We start from the raw sequence: 21,013 nt of genomic DNA on the forward strand, positions 1-21,013 counted from the left end.
TAGTAAAGTAATGCTCAAAATTCTCCAAGCCAGGCTTCAGCAATACATGAACTGTGAACTTCCAGATGTTCAAGCTGGTTTTAGAAAAGGCAGAGGAACCAGAGATCAAATTGCCAACATCTGCTGGATCATGGAAAAAGCAAGAGAGTTCCAGAAAAACATCTATTTCTGCTTTATTGACTATGCCAAAGCCTTTGACTGAGTGGATCACAGTAAACTGTGGAAAATTCTTCAAGAGATGGGAATACCAGACCCTGACCTGCCTCTTGAGAAACCTATATGCAGGTCAGGAAGCAACAGTTAGAACCGGACATGGAACAACAGACTGGTTCCAAATATAAAAAGGAGTCCATCAAGGCTCTATATTGTCACCCTGCTTATTTAACTTCTATGCAGAGTACATCATGAGAAACGCTGGGCTGGAAGAAGCACAAGCTGGAATCAAGATTGCCGGGAGAAATATCAGTAACCTCAGATATGCAGATGACACCACCCTTATGGCAGAAAGAGAAGAGGAACTAAAAAGCCTCTTGATGAAAGTGAAAGAGGAGAGTGAAAAAGTTGGCTTAAAGCTCAACATTCAGAAAAACGAAGATCATGGCATCTGGTCCCATCACTTCATGGGAAATAGATGGGGAAACAGTGGAAACAGTGTCAGACTTTATTTTTGGGGGTTCCAAAATCACTGCAGATGGTGATTGCAGCCATGAAATTAAAAGACACTTACTCCTTGGAAGGAAAGTTACGACCACCCTAGAGGGCATATTGAAAATCAGAGACATTACTTTGCCGACAAAGGTCCGTTTAGCTAAGGCTATGGTTTTTCCAGTGGTCATGTATGGATGTGAGAGTTGGACTGTGAAGAAAGCTGAGTGCCGAAGAATTGATGCTTTTGAACTGTGGTGTTGGAGAAGACTCTTGAGAGTCCCTTGGGCTGCAAGGAGATCCAAGCAGTCCATTCTAAAGAAGATCAGTCCTGGGAGTTCTTTGGAAGCAATGATGCTAAAGCTGAAACTCCAGTACTTTGGCCACCTCATGTGAAGAGTTGACTCATTGGAAAAGACTCTGATGCTGGGAGGGATTAGGGGCAGGAGGAGAAGGGGACGACAGAGGATGAGATGCCTGGAAGGCATCACCGACTCGATGGATGTGAGTCTGAGTGAACTCCGGGAGTTGGTGATGGACAGAGAGGCCTGACGTGCTGCAATTCATGGGATCACAAAGAGTCGGACACAACTGAGTGAGTGAACTGAACTGAACTGAGCAGCTAACTAATACACATAGTTTATACAGAAGACAGAGTAAAATTTTTCTGAAAGCAAAGCTTTTTAAGATTGATGGCTGTAATTTTAACTAATTATGGCAGATTTATTTGATAGACTTCTTGGCAATGAGGACAGTTTAGGTTTGCAGACACAAAGAACCTAGTCATTAGCAATGGACAATATTTCATTAAATTAGTATGAAGGAAAGCCAAACACATCAGAGTTTTCAGTTTCTACATGGCTTTTTAATTTTTTCCCTTGTTTTTGAAGGAAAGGTTAAAATCTTTAGCTGTCACTTAAACATATTGCATTGCCTTTAGCCTCATCCATGATGTGAAATATGATTTGGAATTACATGGGAAATCAATGACTTTAAAAAAATATTGTCCAAATATTCTTATTAGTGTTTACTGAGTGTATTAGTGGGTATGTTGGAGTAGGGAAGAACCAGACTGTATACAAAAGAAGGATTGGCTGTTTGTATATAGCTAGATAAATGGTACTAATTTGTCTACTTTTTGTGTGTAGACATAAACCAGATTTTCCCCAAACCAGATTATCTACAAACCAGATTACCTACTCCTTGAATCGTTTTATTTTGAGTAAATATGTATTATTAAGCATCTGTTATTATGTAAAATATGGTGCTAGTTGCCATGGCTGGATTGGTGGTGGGGCAGGGGTTGACTGGGACAGAAATCTTGCCCTCTGGAAAGGCTTTTCTATCCATAGCTTTGTATATGTTTTCTGGCACAGCTACATAATAACACTAATATTACATAATAATAATGTAATATTACATAATAATATGTATATATTATTGTAAATAGTATATTGTATATAATGTGTAGTAATATATAATAATGCTACATAATAATAATAATATTATAGGTACATAATAATAAATACTGGGGATTGAAAAAGCTTCTTGCTTTCTTCACGGATTCAGTGAATACTTAGTTGTGTGTGCATGTGTGTGTGTGCTGTCACTTCAGTTGTGTCTGATTCTGTGTGACCCTATGGAACGTAGCCTGCCAGGCTACTCTGTTCATGGGATTCACCAGGCAAAAATGCTGGAGTAGGTCGCCATCCTTCCTTCAGAGGATCTTCCTGACGCAGGGATCAAACCCGAGTCTCACGTCTCCTGTGTCGGTAGGCAGGTTCTTTGCCATACTTGCTGTGCACTAAATATGTATCAGATTTGAAAGTTCTAATGTTGCAGAGATGAATTTAACTATCGTTTACAATTAGAGGAAGATTTTCATTTAAGCATTTATTTTACAAGTAAAGAGACTGATGCAGAGGCACCAAGTGATGATGACTCCTGGTCCCACAGCTAGCTAGCAGCTTGAGCAGCTTGAGGTCTTGCCACGGTGTCTCCTTGGCTGCCCTGTCTGCTAGGAGTTACCTCAGGACTTGGCTACTCTCAGGAAAGTGTCTGGAGAAAATGACTCTCCACCTGGGCAGTGTCCTCATTTGACTGCTACCTCATCCCAGCCTCAGTAGGAGTATTATATTCAGAAAATGAAATTATATACCATTAAAAAAATCCTTCCAGTAATTGTTTTTAAAATAGTCCCTACTTTGTCCAAGTTTATTCCTTCCCCTTCCTTCAAAATTCCTATGATAAATTTAATCATTTCTCTTGTGATTATTTTGTAATTTATTCTGCAAGTTCAACTGAGTAGATACTTTCAACTGCTTTATGAAAATGAGGGGGGAGTGGTTGTATAGTATTGTTTTTAGCATCAATTATCTGTGAAAAATATAGATATGTATTTAAGATGAAGACATGATTAAAGAGAATTATCAGGTGTATTGTTTCTTGCATGCTTCATTAGACTTTAAGCTTTTAAAAACCAGCTGCTAATAGTTTGGGTAATCATAACTTTTGGCTTAAATTTATATCAGTGATGATGAGGAAAGTGTGGGTTGGGGAGGAACAAATAAATAAGATTAGGAAACACTTCTGTTGTTTTCCTCTCTGACTTAGGGGAATAATACACAGATGAATAAAGTGGTGTATTTGGCAATGTGAAGGAAGACAAGACAGTTTAGTATAAATAGTCACTGCTGGCATGAAGTTCAGTTCAGTTCAGTTGCTCAGTCGTGTCCAACTCTTTGCGACCCCCATGGACTGCAGCACGCCAGTCTTCCCTGTCCATGACAAGTAGAAAATGAAACATTCTGTGGGAAAAGAGAGGAAAAGAGTTGTGGGGATTAAGAGGATGGAAATGATCTTTTCCATTTATGCTGCTCACGTAGAGGTTTGTAGAGGAAGTGAGATTTGGATGAGGGTGAGTGGTTTGGATCCTATTGGGAAAAGATGTGCTAAGCTAATGAAACATCATGATTAAAGACATGAAAGACAGATCAAATAATTCAGTGTGACTTCAGAACAGGCTATTTAATAGAAAATTAATGTGAGTCTGATTCATTTAGACTTTATTTTACAGGCCAGGGTTTGGTAAGCTGTAGTCTGCCCAAGCTCTTTTCTGTACTTTTGTTGTAGCACAAGTGTGCTCAATTATTTACAAATTGCCTATGGCTGCGTTGTATCACAATGGTAGAGTTGAGTCATCCAGCAGAGAGCATATTGCCCTCAAAGCCTAAGGAATTTTCTCTAAAAGGCTAGATAGTAAATATTTGCTGAGTCCTACTTTAGACCATAGTTCTGATCCAGTCAAGGGACTGGCACAGAAAGGTTTTCAGGAGAGTTTATCAGATGGTCCTTATTAGAGAGGATGGGTGATAGGGAGGCTTATAAGATTTTTGAATTAATCTAGTCCAGTGTCTTCTAGTGGGAGTGGAGAGGCTTTAAATTCTAAATAGATTAAGTAGATGGAATCAATGGGTTCTGGAGAAAGATTTGATGAGAGAGGCCATGGAAAGGGAAGAGGCAGGGCTGAATAAAGGATTTTCAGCTTGAGTGACTGTATGGTTGATGGTGCCACAGAAACAGGGAACGCTTGTAAAAGTTTCAATGACCTGTCTGAGATAGAACACTGACGTGTCTGGTAGAGGACTCAGTATGACCACATAAGGTGAAAACCTTATGGTTTTTGCAGGACCCAGGAATATTTACCACAGTGAACTGTGGAAAGTTTTATCTTATTCTTCACATTTAAATGTATCAAATTACTATGAGCATTATTTTTATGACTGTTGTGGGCATTTTTTAAAAAGTTTGACCTTTTGGTTTGATGTGACTAAAGTCATTTTAAGTAGAAAAACTTTCTTGCCCTTTGAAAAGTTTTAAATCGGTTCAAAAAAACTTTTCTAAAGTACTTCAACACAGAAATAGCAATGCTACTAGAATGGAATGAGAAAGTTCCAGCAACCTTAAATTTTTATTCAAAGTCAAATCCATACTTGAATTATGTGAAGAGAATTTTTGCCTTTTACATTTTGATCTACAGTAATTGCTTTTAGTTATAAAGGTAATGCCTACTTACAAAATTTTTAAATTATCAGAGTACAAGTAGCCCACAACTCCTCCATTTCAAGCTGTTGACTTCTGCTAATAGTTGGAGATATTAAGCCCTTCACTGGTGTTACAAAGACAAAACAATCATTTGCCAACTGTACCTTTATTACTTCGAATACATGATTTTTGTTGTTGTTTAGTTTCTAAGTTGTGTCTAACTCTTGAAACTCCATGGACTGTAGCCCGCCAGGCTCCTCCATCCATGGAATTTCCCAGGCAAGAATACTGAAGTGGGTTGCCATGGCCTCCTCCAGGGGATCTTGCCAACCCAGGGATAAAACCCCTGTTTCCTGCATTGGCAGGCAGATTCTGTACCTTTGAGCTACCAGGAAAGTTCGAATACATGATGCTACCTGCGAAATATCTGAATCAGTTTGGTCCAAGTCTCCAATCATATGATTCTCTGACATAATGAGCTCTTTTTATCCATCTCTCCAGACAATTTATGGGGTCCTGTGCCTCAGAGGGTTTGTTTTATTTGCCTTACCTCTCAGGGTTTAGTTACCCTGGTAACTGGTCTTATAAAGCTAGTATTATTTCCTAATCTTCAGTATTTAAAAAAGAAAATTATATTGGCAACTAGTAGTCTTGAAGAAAATACCCCTGATAGAAAAGATAGGGTTATCCTACAAGGCAGAAATCTAAAGTGGTCATACTTATGAAATCAGCTGTACTTATTTATAAGAAAAAGAGAAACTTGATATATTCATATAAATACTTTGTGAAGTCAGATTAATTCAGTTTTTTAAATAAACATGGAGGGGAGTTGGCATGAGGTTTTAGTCAAAACAAATTTATTCTGATTTAAAATTTATCTTAAAATGTGTATTTGGCTAAAAAATAAAATTATTTAAAACTACAGACTTGTGTAAATTTAAAAGTAAGTTTTTGTCCTACCTCTCATTTTTCAGGTCCCTTTCCTATAGTAACAAAAATGTTAATTTTTTAAACTTTTTTGAAAGATTATTATGGTCTTAATTTTTAATTTTTTGTAGCAATATCTTGATGAGAAATAAGCACTACTTTCCCCATCATTTTATGCTTAAAGAAACAGAAGCATAAAGAGTTTGTTACTAACTTTCCTATGGTTACTCAGATGTCAAGTGATAGAGCTGGAATTGGAATTAGAAACCCATCTGTTAGACTTCAGATTGTGTGAACTGAACCACTTTATGATTATATTATTAACAGTATTAAAATTTTTCTACCCATTGATCCTAAAAGAAATAAAAAATTAAATGCCAAATATGTATATGTATATGTATATATGTATATATATGTAGCTAGATAGATATGTTTTAATTTTAAAGTTATTTTTTTGTAACAAAAAGCAATGATAAAATTTAATTCTTTAGGACAGTCCCAGGGGTGGAGGAGCCTGATAGGCTGCTGTCCATGGGGTCGCGAAGAGTAGGACATGACTGAGCAACTTCACTCTCACTCTTCACTTTCATGCATTGGAGAAGGAAATGGCAACCCACTCCAGTGTTCTTGCCTGGAGAATCCCAGGGACGGGGGAGCCTGGTGGGCTGCCGTCTATGGGGTCACACAGAGTTGGACATGACTGAAGTGACTTAGCAGCAGGACAATTTAGAATGAAAAAAAAATGGTGTAGCTCTCTGAATTCAACTTTACTTTTACTAATTTTTAAAAATTGCCTAATTTTTATTTACTAATTTTACTACTTTAGTTTCACATTAGCAACATTTTAATCTTTTTTTTTTTTAAAAAAAGATTCAGAAGTGGACTGTCTGGTGGGGGAGAGTATGTCAAGGAATTTTTGCTTGTAAAGTCTGGTTCACCATGAAAGGGAAAGAGGAAACAGAGGGTAGGCAGCTTCCTTTTTAAAGCCCAGGACTTGGAGCTTGCATGAACATACCAATTCTACTCACATTTCACTGGAGTGGATTGCCATATCCTTCTCCAGGGAATCTTCCTGACCTAGAGATTGAACCCATGTCTCCTGTATCGCCTGCATTGGCAGACAGATTCTTTACCAGCTGATCCACAGGGAAAGCCCAAATTCATGTACAGAAAGTTGTTGAATGTTGCCTGATACATACTACTATGTTAGCATATTAACAAACTCCTCAAGAGCAAGTCTGGCAAAGTGTGTGAAACAGCCTCCTTACTTCCCAGTTCAAATATCATAGCAAGGGATTCTTTGGTGGTCCAGTGGTTAAGACTCTGCACTTCCACTGCAGTGGGCATGGGTTTGCTTCCTGGTGGGGGAACTAAGATCCTGCATGTACCATGGTGTGGCCAAAAATAAAACCAGCAACGTCCCCAGTCCTTCCTTGCTGGTACCCCCTTCCTGCCTCTGCACCACTTCAGGTATCACAGAAGTGCATTTGGACTATAGGCTATTAGAAAGCATCAGCATCAGGATGCTGAATTAAAGAACGTTTGTGTACTCTTCTTGTTTGCCACCTGGGATGGCAAGTCATGAAATTATCATCTTTGGAAATCATTGGTTTTGTTAAAGAAAGATGCAGAAGAATTTGTGGTTATAGCAAGAATAGAGAACTTATTGCAGAGAGGAAACAGGTAGTGTGTGTCACATTTCATATTATAAGTCATTGTGATTCTATGGATGAACTGTGGGTAATACAATCTTCAGAAAAATCAATGAAACTATAAATTTAATTTTTAACATTTTTAAATATATTGAGCTTTAAAAAGATACACATGTGTGTATGCATTTAGTTTAGGATTTCAGGCTAAATAGTGATTCAAATTTAAATTTATTTATATTGATGACATTTAGTAGGTGGAAACATTTTGTCAAAGGTAATGAAATCTGCAGAAATTATTATAGATGAGTACAAATTAGAAAGAAACGTTAGGCAGTTACAATGGCAGCCTCTGTCAGTAATAGCACTTCTACTATGTTATACAACAAGTTACTGATTTTTAACTTTTCAACACTTTTGGAATTTTGATTTTGGAGAGTACATGATTATTGAAAAAATTAAGACTAATACTAAAAAAACTGTCTTTTATTTGGACTTTATTACCAGTGTAACATAAATACTAATAATACAATCCATATAATTTAAGTTGAGGGAGAGTTGTTTGGTTTACTCTGCAAATAGTTGGAATTAATCTGATTTTGGATTCTAAATTCTGATTTTTATTAGAGAAAAATCATCTCTTGGTTTATATCTCTAAATTTTGACAACTGTATTTAAGACTTCTTTTTCCCCCCCTCTCATCAAACAGCTTTAATGTTATATTTGCTGGTGGTCCAGAAGAAGTTCTAAAAAAGTTTCAAAAGTCAAACCACAAAGTGGTCTTTGCAGCTGATGGAATTCTGTGGCCAGATAAAAGACTAGCAGACAAGTATCCCACTGTGCACATTGGGAAACGCTACCTGAATTCAGGAGGTGAGTAAGATACTGGAAGAAAAGTTTAATGCGAGTCATGGATTAAAATATTGATGAAACCACCTTTTTAAAAAATATGTAACTATAGACATGTTTTAAATAACCATTACCTTCTTATTACTATGGAAAAATTATATCTGTTTAAATTCACAGTGTGTTTTATAGTTGACAAAACATTTTCTCATCTGTTATATCATATCATTCTCCTAAAAACACTAGTAATGTGTTATTACTAGCGTAAATGTTATATATGTGTAAATGTTATTATTTCTACATTATAAGTGAGAAAACCGTGTTTCCCTAATTTAAGTGACTTCTCCAATAGGCATTCAGTTATTAAAGGAAAAACTATAGGGATTCTGGTCTTCTGACTATAATTTCATCAAGAATTTGCTGGCTGTAGGTTGATAGGCTTAGTAAATTCCCTTACTTAGGAAAAAGTGCAAGCTACACTTGAGTAGCTTTAACAAATAGGCGTTAACTTTATCTATATTTTAAACAAACGGCCTGGTGGCTCAGATGGTAGAGAATCTGCTTGCCAATGCAGGAGATCCAGGTTTGATCCTTGGTTCAGGAAGATCCCCTGGAGAAGGGCATGGCAACCCACTTTAGTATTCTTGCCTGGAGTATTCCATGGACAGAGGAGCCTGGTGGGCTACAGTCCACGGGGTTGCAAAGAGTCAGACACGACTGAGTGACTTTGGCTTTCTTTCACTTTTATTTTCTTATTTTAAATGTATCGGAGTAAATGATTTGTCTTGAAATCCCTAGTCAAAAAGATTCAACATTGAGTACCTAGGTGAACTTAAAGTATTGCCTTAGCTATACCACTATGAATTAAGACATAAATGATCAAGTTTCTCCCTCCCATTGAAAAATAAAATGAAGTTTGACTTTAGATATTATTTTATTTCTTTAGACTGAGATTAATATAAAAATATGGCCAGAAAACGTGGATATAGGACAGGTAACTTGTCAGAGAAACAATGTTGGGTGGAAATTGCAAGCCACACTGGAAAGACAGATTTTATTGTGAATTACATGAAATAACCGATTGTATTCAGGCTAGTTCAAATAAGTGCTGTTTGAGATAGCAGATCTGGGTTCTAGACTTCAGTCAGTTACTTTTGTATATGAATTTGACAAGTAACTTAGTTACAGCTCTATTCACCTGCATTTTTTTTTAGAAACCCATTTCCATGGTGATTCTTTGGAACTCCGTCATCTCATATAAATTTGCTCTTCTGAAACCTTAAATCTTAGTGTGTACTGCCAAGTTTCAGCTCCCTTTTTTTCTCTTCAATACATTTTTCGTTCATGGTTTTGGGATCTCCTGACCATTTTCTTTTTCTCCTAATTTATCTACCATCTTTGGGTTTTGCTTCAACATTCAAGTCCGAACCTAGGAGGGTTTCTCATATTGGTCACATTGTCCTCTTAGATTTATAGTAAAATGGCTGCCTGCTCTTGACTTCTCTGTCTGGGCAATTTTAAGTGAGAATGAGAGCTCCATCTGCTCCCAACTGTCAGACCCTCAGTGACACATGGCTTATCTTTTACCCTAAATCCTAGATAGATTAAAAGCCACTTAGCTATGGAATTCTAGGACGAGTTTTACTTTGTATTTATTAGTTTTTCTAAACATGACATGCTTAGTGAAACATATGTAAAATCTAGATAGTGAAATATTTACTCAAAAATCTAAATTTCAAACAGAGGCATAGTACTTTGGAAGCAGCAAAACTAGCGAGTGTCTTTGTGAGCAAGTTTAATTAAGGAGACTGTATTTATAAGTGAGAAAGTGATCGTGAAAAATGAAAGTGTTAGTGTCTCAGTCATGTTCTGCTGCTCCTGCTGCTAAGTCACTTCAGTCGTGCCAGACTCTGTACAACCTCATAGATGGCAGCCCACAGGCCTCTCTGTCCATAGGATTCTCCAGGCAAGAATACTGGAGTGGGTTTCCATTACCGGCTCCAGGAGGTCTTCCTGACTCAGGGATCGAACCCAGGTATCCTGCATTGCAGGCAAATTCTTTACAGTCTGAGCCACCAGGAAACCCAAAAGTGATCAGACAGGGTATCAGAACATCATCCTTATTCTTTCTGTAGTCAGAATAATTAAAGAAATGCTTGAAAATCTTAAGTATGTTCAATAAAAGTTTATGTAAATTTATGAATGATATAGAGAATTATTTAAGAGACATGATCTTTTTTTGTGTGTACCTCACTTAGTTAAAATAATCATGCAGAGTAAACATGTTTCCTTAAGAGGAAAATGGTGGAATATTAGAAACTTTAGTCTTCTGAAATAGTATGGCAGTTTAATAGAAAAATGTAAACCATAAACTACATATCACATGCTATGAAAATAAATGTAATTCCTTCTCATTTTAAAGGACATTTGTAATTTATAAAAAAGATAAGGAAACATAATTTTTGAAAAACAATAATATAAACCATTGGAAAATGTCATATGTTGCTGCTTAGACATGTCTTTTTTATCACAGAAGATTGGTTTTAAGAGTTAAAAAATATATATTTTTCAGTGTTTTAGGATTTTTATAATTTGGCAAAAATGAGGAAAAAATTGAGCCACCAGTGATTGATTTAGTCATGTTTTCATTTTGTCTTGTTTTCTCTAGTTAACAATAATATTCCTGCCTATTTCTTTTAATTTTTTTATTACCATGAGGACATTTTAATTTTGAGGATAATAAGTTGGGTTTCTTTTCAGTTCTCAGGAGTAAAATTGCTCCTTGTTAAAAAGTATTGCATATCAATGAAACATAGCAGTTTGGCTGCATTTCTGAAATTCAGAGGAAGACTCAAACACAGGGAAAAATGATCCTGTTGTCTTTGTCTTTTATAGACAACTGTTGTTGGCATATTGAATGCTTGTGCTCTAAGGCCAAGGTAAAAAACCCAATTTTAGACTTCCTTTTTCCAGACCATGACAAAACCTAGCCAGAAAATGGTTTAGCAGACATAGTAATGACTAGCTCAGTGAAGGAAAAATTCCCAAAATGTCCTAGATATAAAATTTCTTTGGGATGTTTGCAGTCAGTGACAAATCCAACATTCTTTTGATTGTGTTAGCATCTCTGGCACTGACATTAAAACCACTGTAGTATTTTTTTTTTTCCCCCAGAAACAGTGAATCTTTTACACAGGATCTGAGAACAGTATTTCAGAAGAAAGGAAATTCTTCCGATTCTGATTTTTTCCTAGTAACTCTTTTTTTCCCTGACATGTGTTCGAAAACATTAGTTCCCTCTCTTGTATCAATTAATTTGGTGAGATGAGTTGAATGGATGGGTTGTAGTAGCATGGAAACATATACACTACCATATGTAAAATAGATAGTTGGTGAGAATTTGCTGTATGACTCAGGGAACTCAAACCATGGCTCTGTGTCAATCTAGAGGGGTTGGATGGAGTGGGAGGTGGGAGGGAAGTTCAAGAGGGAGGAGACATATGTATACCTATGGCTGATTCATGTTGATGTATGGCAGAAACCAATACAATATTGTAAAACAGTTGTCCTTTAATTAAAAATAAATGAATTAAAAAATTAATTTGGGGAATGTGTTTATTCAAAGAGAGTCTTTTATTTGCACTTGATAGTAAAAACTTTTTTCTGTTTGAATTTATATATGAAACAAAGGACACTCAATAACTCATACTTCTCTCATGGTGAGCTGTGAAATTCTAAACTATGGATTAGGACTAATAGCTTCACAAATCTATGCAACTGGTCTATGAAATTAACACAGACATGAGTTTTGCTCTTTGAATTCTAAATCCTCTCTTCATTCTCTTTTCTATTGCAGGATTTATTGGTTATGCTCCTTCTATCAACCGTATAGTTCAACAGTGGAATCTCCAGGATAATGATGATGATCAGTTATTTTACACTAAAATTTACATTGATCCACTGAAGAGGGTAGGTAATAGCTCTCACTTTCAATGTAATGTCTGGGTTCAAGTGGCTACTGGCACTCCAGTCATTGCATCCATATTCTGGGCAATTTTACAGGCAGAATAATAAATATGGGGCCATCTCAGTTGTGTCAACTCTAAGGAGCCTATCTGGAAGTCTAACAAAATGCTTTCTTATAATTTTATTTGATCAGAACATATTTATTTGGCTACATATAATATGGAAAGGGTTCCCTGGTGGCTCACTCAGTAAAGAATCTGCCTGCAATGCAGGAAGCTGAGGTTAGATCCCTGAGTCAGGAAGGTCCCTGGAGAAGGAAATGGCAACCCACTCAAATATTCTTGCCTGGGAAATCCCATGGACAGAGGAGCCTAGTGAGCTACAGGCCATGGGGTCGCCAGTGTCAGACATGACTTAGCGACTAAACCACATACACACCATATCACAAAATGCAGAGGAGTTTTGTTCTTTATTTCAAGCACATGTGTTCTACTAAGATCTGAATTCTCTTATTAAGAGGAAGAATGTTGGGAACAAGAGCACCTTGCCTTAAACCCTAAGGACAATATTCCTGAGATTGATTTAAATGGAACTTTGGAGAAAACTAAAAACAAAGTTCTTTAATTTGATAGATACTATTTTCAGTATAATTACCTAATATAAGTTAATGTTTCATAAGTTTATTTTGTATAATCAACACAGTTCTAAAATTTATTCAGTTGTGTGTTTCAGGGTACTGTCATTAGGAAACAAGTTTTGTTTTGTTTTTTTTAAGTATAGTTTAGAGTGAGTTTGCACTGTGTCTGCTTTTGTATTTTTGATAAATACTATCTAAATATTTTCATTAGATACTTCTTAAGAAACTTTATTCTTAATTTTTGTTTGTTTGTTTGTTTTACTGTCTCTTATGTGACTGGCACAACCAGCCTGAGGACTTGATCTCTCATTCGAGAGGAGAAACCTACTCTTGGCATGAGTGCTAGCCCTTGCAGCTTGATGCCTGTCTTTCTGAGTGTAATTCCACAGTGAAAGTGCTCTGAGTGTTATTTAATTGTTTTTGCTTTAGGATGCTTCCTCTGAAATCTCACTGCTGGGTCTGGAGTATTTTTAGTTGTGTAAATACTATTTATGTTTTCTATAGGCATAAGATTTAATGTGGTTAGCATGTGTCTTAGTCTGCTTGGTTTGCCATGACAAAATATCATAGACTGGGTGGCTTAAATAACAGAAATTGTTTTCGCAGAGTTCTGGAGGCTAGAAGTCTGATATCAGGGTGCCAGAATAGTTGGATTCTGGGGAGAATTCTCTTCCTGCCTCGTAGATGTCAGCCACTTTCTTGCTGCATTCCACATGGTGGAGAGAGAGATAAGAGATAGAGAGTGAAGTTTGGGGCTTGAACATATGAATTTTCAGAGAAAACAAACATTCCATCTGTAATAGTGTGCAAAGACAATTCTAGGAATATTATTTCAGAGCAATGTAGCTGAAAAATTGGTCCATTGAGAATAAGGTTGTAAAGTAGATTAATGTTTATGATTAGGTTGTCTTCCAGGGAGCAAGTGTCTTAATTTCATGGTTGCAATCACCATCTGTAGTGATTTTGGAGCCAAAGAAAATAAAATCTGCCACTGTTTCCAATTTTTCCCCATCTATTTGCCATGAATTGATGGGACTGGATGCCAAGATCTTAGTTTTTTAAATGTTAAGATTTAAGCCAGCCTTTTCTCTTTCTTCTTTCACCATCAAGAAGCTCTTTAGTTCCTCTTCACTTTCTGCCATTAGATTGGTATCATCTGCATAGCTGAGGTTGTTGATATTTCTCCCCACAGTCTTGATTCCAGCTTGTGATTCATCTAACCAGATATTTTACATGATGTGCTCTGCATATAAGTTAAAAAAGCAGGGTGATAGTATACAGCCTTGATGACCTCCTTTCCCAGTTTGGAACCAGTCTGTTGTCCATGTCTGGTTCTAACTGTTGCTTTTTAACCTGCATACAGGTTTCTTGGGAGACAGGTAAGGTGGTCTTGTATTCCATCTCTTTAAGAATATTCCACAGTTTGTTGTGATCCAAACAGTCAAAGACTTTAGTGTAGTCAATGAAGCAGAAGTAAATGTTTTTCTGGAATCTCTTTGCTTTTTCTTTGATCTAACAGATGTTGGCAATTTGATTTCTGGTTCCTCTGCCTTTTCTAAATCCAGCTTGTACATCTGGAAGTTCTCGGTTCACATAACGAATACTAGCTTGAAGGATTTTGATCATGTGAAATGAGCTAGCATGTGAAATGAGCACAATTGTCCAGTAGTTTGAACATTCTTTGGCATTGGCTGTTTTTAGAATTGGAATGAAAACTGACCTTTTCTAGTCCTGTGGTCACCGCTGAGTTTTCTAGATTTGCAGGCATATTGAGTGCAGCACATTAACAGAATCATCCTTTAGGATTTTAAATAGCTCAACTGGGATTCCACCATCTGCACTAGCTTTGTTCATAGTAATGCTTCCTAAGGCCTACTTGACTTCACTTTCCAGGATGTCTGGCTCTAGGTGAGTGACCACACTATCATTTTTATCGTCATTAAGACCTTTTTTGTGTAGTTCTTCTGTGTATTCTCGCTACTTCTTAATATCTTCTGCTTCGATTAGGTCCTCACCATTTCTATCCTTTATTGTGCCCATCTTTGCATAAACTGTTGCCTTAGTATTTCCAGTTTTCTTGAAGAGATCTCTAGTCTTTCCTGTTCAATTGTTTTCTTATTTCTTTGCATTATTTACTTAAGAACACTTTCTTATCTCTCCTTGCTATTCTCTGGAACTCTGCATTCAGTTGGATATATCTTTCCCTTTCTCCTTTGCCTTTTGCTTCTCTTCTTATAAACCTGTTTTAGCAGTCAGGCAGATGATACTGCATAATAATAATACCCAACCTCAATAGCTTGATATAACACATTACATGGATCTTTCTGAAGAAGTTTATTGGACTAATTTGTGTTTTGGATCTTCATATTCCCCCAAAGAGCAAACTATATCAACATGAGTGTTGTTTGCTGTTTCTTTTGTCATTTTAAATATTTTTTTTCCATTCTTATTTTTAGGAAGCTATTAACATCACATTGGATCACAAATGTAAAATTTTCCAGACCTTAAATGGAGCTGTAGGTATGCTTCCTAAATAGTGGGTTACTCATGTGTGCAAATGAACACCAGTGTTGTCAACTGTTTATCCTTTTTTATATTCATTTTGGAGCTATGACTAAGGTTGACATGTAGGTATTGCAACTATTAAGCAAAATATTGGAGTTAAGCTGAGCTTGATATAAATACATTCAGTTAAAATAATTTCCTACGAATAGTACAGAAAGATAAACTTCTGCCCTTAGGTAACTTAAACTTTAGTGATTTACCATTGGGGACTCTAGATATAGTTTTAAATTAATTACATTTTGTTATTACAGTTTTCAGTATCAGCTTTTAATATTGTGAGTTACTCAGCAGTATTAAATTATTTTAATCTAGGTTAAAGGTAACTGGTAATAAGACATGTACTGTGGAGCGTGTTGTATGTGTGTGTGCATATGTTTTCCTTGTAGACATGTATTTAGATAAAAATACATGAATACATTAAATTTAATTAATTGATACATTAAAAAATACATTGATACATTAATGCATTAATACCTCACAAATTAAAAATATATTGCAATTCAATATACTTCTTTAAGGCAGTTCATAAATTAAAAGATTCTTAGAGTGGAAGGCATTTAGTTCAGAGTGCTCTGGAAATATGAGGAAAGGAGCTTGAAAACAAAAAATGTTTCTCTCCTTGTTTCAGCTCCTTGTGCTGACTTGTGTATTCCTGGAATTAGCATTAGGCCTGATTTTCAAGAACTGGAAGTACTATCAATGATGCCAGTTGTAGAAACCTAGCTTATGCCTGGCAGTTTTCTACTTGCTAGACATATATTGTTATCTTCATAATAGCCTAGAAAAGCAGGCAAGAATCCCATTTTACAGATGAATAAATTGAGACAATAATTTAATTCATTTGGGATTACATCACTTTCAAAAGACAGAGACACTATTGTGAAGATGCTTTCTTTCAACCAAGACCTCTCTGTGTCTTAGCAGCTCAGTTTGCCAGCACCAGGTTGGAGAAGGTTAGGAGCTTAGAATCTGCATCTGTGTCAGTGTTGTCCTTCATTTTGGATGTCTGCTGACTTGAAGCAGGCAAAGTTTCTAAAAGTGTGGCACATGGAATAGCATGCCTGAGAAATTTTATAACAAACTAAAATGTATAGATAGATGTGTACGTGTATATGTGTATATGAACACATACATACACATTTCAAATGACTAAAATCTGTCTTTTTTTAAAATCCAGATGAAGTTGTTTTGAAATTTGAAAATGGCAAAGCCAGAGCTAAAAATGTATTTTATGAAACATTACCAGTGATGATTAATGGAAATGGACCTACCAAGGTGAGTCACAGTGGAGACCTTTCTCTGTTTCTTTATTTCTTGAGGATAGATTACAGAGAAGTATATATTGATAGAATGACTTCCCCTCCTTCCTCTTTTCCCGCTTCTTCCCCTCTCCCTCCTTCTCTTCCTTCCTCCCCTCCCCCTATTTCCTTCTCTCCTACCTTTTCCTCCCCCTCTTCCTCCTGTAATATCTTTAAGAGGCTTGATAAATAACAAGGTTCTACTGTATAGACAGGGATATTCAATACCCTGTGATAAATCATAATGGAAAGAATATTAAAAAAAATAATGTCTATTCATGTTTAACTGAGTCACCTTGCTGTACAGCAGAGGTTGCCACAACGTATTTTGGTGCCAACAATCTACTAGTTTCATTCCTTTACATACTATATTATCTGATTTCATTCAGATTAATCAAACTGATGATTTTTTCCTCGGGAGATTGATAGCTTTCTATTCTATTTGTAACACATTTCAGTTTAGTGTTGAATGTAACAGCTTACTTGAGAGTGAACCACATTCCCTCAATACAGAGTATCCTTTCTGAATAAATGTTGAAGTTTATAAGGGTTCATTTGTTTCACTTGAGTCACTATTGTCAAAGTTAACAGCTCTGTTAACACTGGGGTGTAACTGTGTATCCAGAAAGGTTCCTATTGAATTTATGATGGATTATAGTTGAAAGACATAATTTTTCTAATGAAATTTTATATGCTTTTCAAATATATATAATTGTGCTGAAAGTGTTACTGACTGAAAAATCTGTAATGAGTTTGTATTTCTGGTATCCAGTTAAAATGGAAATATAAATTGTTTTGTATATACCTACATATATTTATTATATATATACACATATACATATATACATACACATACATCTATATACACACACATATACACACAAACATACACATATATGGTTAGTGATATCGTGCTTAAAACAATGTTCTGGGATACCAAGATGATGCCTGGATTACCCATAAGTACATAGAAAAGAGATTATTAGATAAATTTGCATTGTGGGAAGAGAGATGGGAGATGAGGTCTGCTATTTCAGAGGAGTGAGAAGCTTGAATTCCAGTAAAAGCTATATGCATGGGAAGACAGTCAAGGAAAAGCCCACATTGGCAGCTTTTCCACCATAAAAATGGAGAAAGTAGATTACCCTTCTCTAGTTACTTTCCACCTTGCTTTTCAGCACATTCCAGCCCTCCTACAGAACCTTGGCTGTGGACTCCTTTTTCTGTCTGATAACAGTTTTCCCAGCTCTAGTCTCTCCTTCTCATCAACATTTTAAAGACGTCAAGTCGCTCTCATCCCATGAACCCAGCCAACACAAACTGTAACATCCTTCTCAGTCTACATTGCTTCCCAGCAACGTAGGACATTTTCCTTCCCCTCCCAGCCACACTCTTTAGAGACTGTTGCTCTTCCCACCACCCAGGAACGGCTCCTGCCAAAGTGTTGTGATATCCTTGTTAAGGAGTAGACACGAAGGAGCTCTCATTTATCTTTCATCCAAAGATAACATTTGATGATGTTCATCCCATTTAGTTCAATTTGAAATACTTCCCTTTGCTTCCATCATACTCTGCTGGTTTGTCTAATAACTTTCTGGCCAATCCTCATTCTTCTTTAGTTTCTCTCTTTATCTTTCTTATATTATTTATTTTCTTATTTTTGGCTGTGCTGGGTTTTCATTGCTGTGCACGCACTTTCTCTACTTGTGGCGAGTGAGGGCTGCTCTCTAGCTGTGGTGCTAGAGCTTCTCATTGCAGTGGCTTTTCTTGTTGCAGAGCACAGACTCTAGGCACGTGGGCTTTAGTAATTGCAGTGCAGAGGCTCAGTAGTTGTGGCTCTCAGGCTCTAGAGCCCAGGCTCAGTATTTGTGGCACACAGGTTTAGTTGCTCAGTGGCATGTGAGATCTTCCCGGACCAGGGATTGAACCTGTGTCCCATGCATTGGCAGGCAGATTCTTAAACACTGGACCACCAGTGAAAGTCCCTTAATATACATTTTTAAAATTTAACACTTTGTGTAGTGAAATTCAGGGATCCAATGGTCCTCTTCCTATATTCTTTTAGTTAAGTATTCTGTAGGTATCTGTCGGAGACATTCTTTTCTCTGTATTCTTAGGTAGTCTGCTTCATTCCCAAGTGAGCAAATCTCCTAGTGCTGATTATTTTCAAATCCTTGCTGTAGCTTCTATCTTTCCTGAGCTCTGGGTTTGAATGCCCAATTGTTAGATTTATCTGTGTGTCAAGGCATGGAGCTCAAGACCTTCAGTTCTTTCCTTCTTCCACCCAGTTAATTAGCCACAACCTGGTCTTTGTTTTGGCTGTAGTTGCCTCTCTCTTCCAGTCCCCCTGGAGAAGTAAATGGCAACCCATTCCAGTATTCTTGCCTGGGAAATCCCATGGACAGAGGAGCCTGGCAGGCTACAGTCCATGGGGTCGCAAGAGTTGGACATGACTAAGCAACTAACCAACCATCCAATCCAAGAGCTATACCTTCTAACTCTGTGCATGGTGGTTTGACTAATTTTCTTAGAGTCAAGAGCAACTTTTTAGTTCAGGCCACCTGCAACCTCCCACCAGTAACAGTCATCTGCCAGCAGCTTGGACCTAGAGTATTCTGCAGAAGCAAAAACCCAGTCACATTACTCAACCTGTGTGCTGCCCTCTGTAGTCTTAGCTATGAAATTCCACATTCTCAACTTGTTTTGTAAAGTTTTTTCTTTTTCCTTTGAAGTTTGCTTCTGGTTTAGGGGTCTCCAGTGTACCATCCCATCTTCTCCCCGACTCCTGATACTATAATATCTATACATCATTTCTCCTCTCATTCTCTCCCTCAACTCCTGCCATACGGAGTTAATTTAAACTTTGGAAACGTTTCATGTTTCCTCTGTCTGCAAGTCTTCTGTACATGCACATCACTCATTGTGAAATCCTCTGACCCTAATTCCTATCTGCTGTACCCATCTATTAAGTGCTATTCATCTTTTGTGTGTGCTTAGTCAGTCATGTCTGACTCTTTTGTGACCCTTTGGACAGAAGCCTGCCAGGCTTCTCTGTCCATGGGACTCTCCAGGCAAGAATACTAGAGTGGGTTCCCATGCCTTCTTCCAGGGGATCATCCTGACCCAGGGATCGAACCCATGTCTCCTGTGTCTCCTGCATTGCAGGTGGATTCTTTACTTGCTGAGCCATTCATATTTTAGGTGTCAGCTTAGTCTTTACTCCTCAAGTTTCCTACATGCCTGTATAATATCTGGAACTTTGTCTATCACAGAACACAATACCACACACTGTACAGGGACAGGATTGACCTGTTTTATATTTTTGTGTCTTACTGGGTCTGTAGCCTAGGAATTATAGAAATCGTATCTATCCTGTTCACTTTTTGTTTTGCCAGGCTTCAGCACATGTGCAGCATATATTTGTCTTTTAACAAATTGTAACTGAATGTCAAGGTCTATAAATAGTCCAGTGACTTAGCATTATTTTTGGGAATAGTGAAATGGATTTTTTTCTGGCAAGGCAAAATATTCATGCAATATGTGTGGGTCCCTGTAACTGTTCCTAGACAGATAAATGGACTTTTATAGCCAGACATCTATAACTAAATAGTGTGCTATTTCTCCTTGGTAATGTAATACTTGAATCAAACTTAAATATCTTTAAGAGTGGTTGGTCCCAAAAATTTGGCTATTTTGAGTGAGGCCTGATATTCAGTGATTTCATTGTATTCACCAGTTTTTTCCAGATTTCCAGGGTAATGCTGATAGTTTTACAAAGTGACTAAAAGACTTCTCATAAGAAAACTAGCTCTTAGTCCTTAGTCATTTAGAAAGTTCTGTATGTACTACAAAATTTTAAGTCTTCCGAGCAACATTTTTAGTTTGGGCTCTCTGTTTCTGGTATTTCAAGCAGTATGATGATCCCATTATATTTTCTGTGACATGACTTTATAATTCTATTTGGCAGCAAAAATGAAGGAATTTTTTATTGTAAATTTATATTTGGTATAATACAAAATTTGAGAAAGGACTATATAAATGAGCATTCAAAGCAGTGCCTTCAAACTAATGCCAATTGGCATTCAAACTAATGCCAATACTTTATTTAGTAATATGTTAAAAAATATCATATTTTACCCAGGATAATGAAGGAAAAAAAAGCAGATTACTTTTTAGATATACCATTTTTATTTAACCATCATAAAAGATGAAAGGATTTTTATATATTTTGTAAGTTAGCTTTATTTATTATTTTATTTAGTAAGGAATGATTATAATGTCAGTGGTTTTGAGCCATAACCTCATGAATGTTAATATTTAAACCATTTTTATTTAAAAATGTGCGTAATGTATAAATGGTAAATTGTTGATAATGTGTTTATAGACCAAAGTATGTAAAGATGAGTTTATTTCTTACTTTCTTGAAATCTCATGCT

General features: G+C 36.6%; 1 protein-coding gene across 2 annotated transcripts in view; it reads left to right on the forward strand.

Annotated features, from left to right (window-relative positions):
* PLOD2 (procollagen-lysine,2-oxoglutarate 5-dioxygenase 2) overlaps positions 1 to 21,013 on the forward strand; it is a 116,946-nt gene that overhangs the window by 62,530 nt on the left and 33,403 nt on the right. For both annotated transcript variants that reach the window (XM_025290398.3, XM_025290400.3), the window contains exons 4-7: positions 7,975 to 8,138; positions 11,968 to 12,080; positions 15,171 to 15,234; positions 16,457 to 16,554. In XM_025290398.3, coding sequence (XP_025146183.1) covers positions 7,975 to 8,138; positions 11,968 to 12,080; positions 15,171 to 15,234; positions 16,457 to 16,554 — 439 coding nt within the window. The remainder of the gene's footprint in view (positions 1 to 7,974; positions 8,139 to 11,967; positions 12,081 to 15,170; positions 15,235 to 16,456; positions 16,555 to 21,013) is intronic.

Source organism: Bubalus bubalis, chromosome 1 (assembly GCF_019923935.1).
Source record: "Bubalus bubalis isolate 160015118507 breed Murrah chromosome 1, NDDB_SH_1, whole genome shotgun sequence".
NCBI lineage: Eukaryota > Metazoa > Chordata > Mammalia > Artiodactyla > Bovidae > Bubalus > Bubalus bubalis.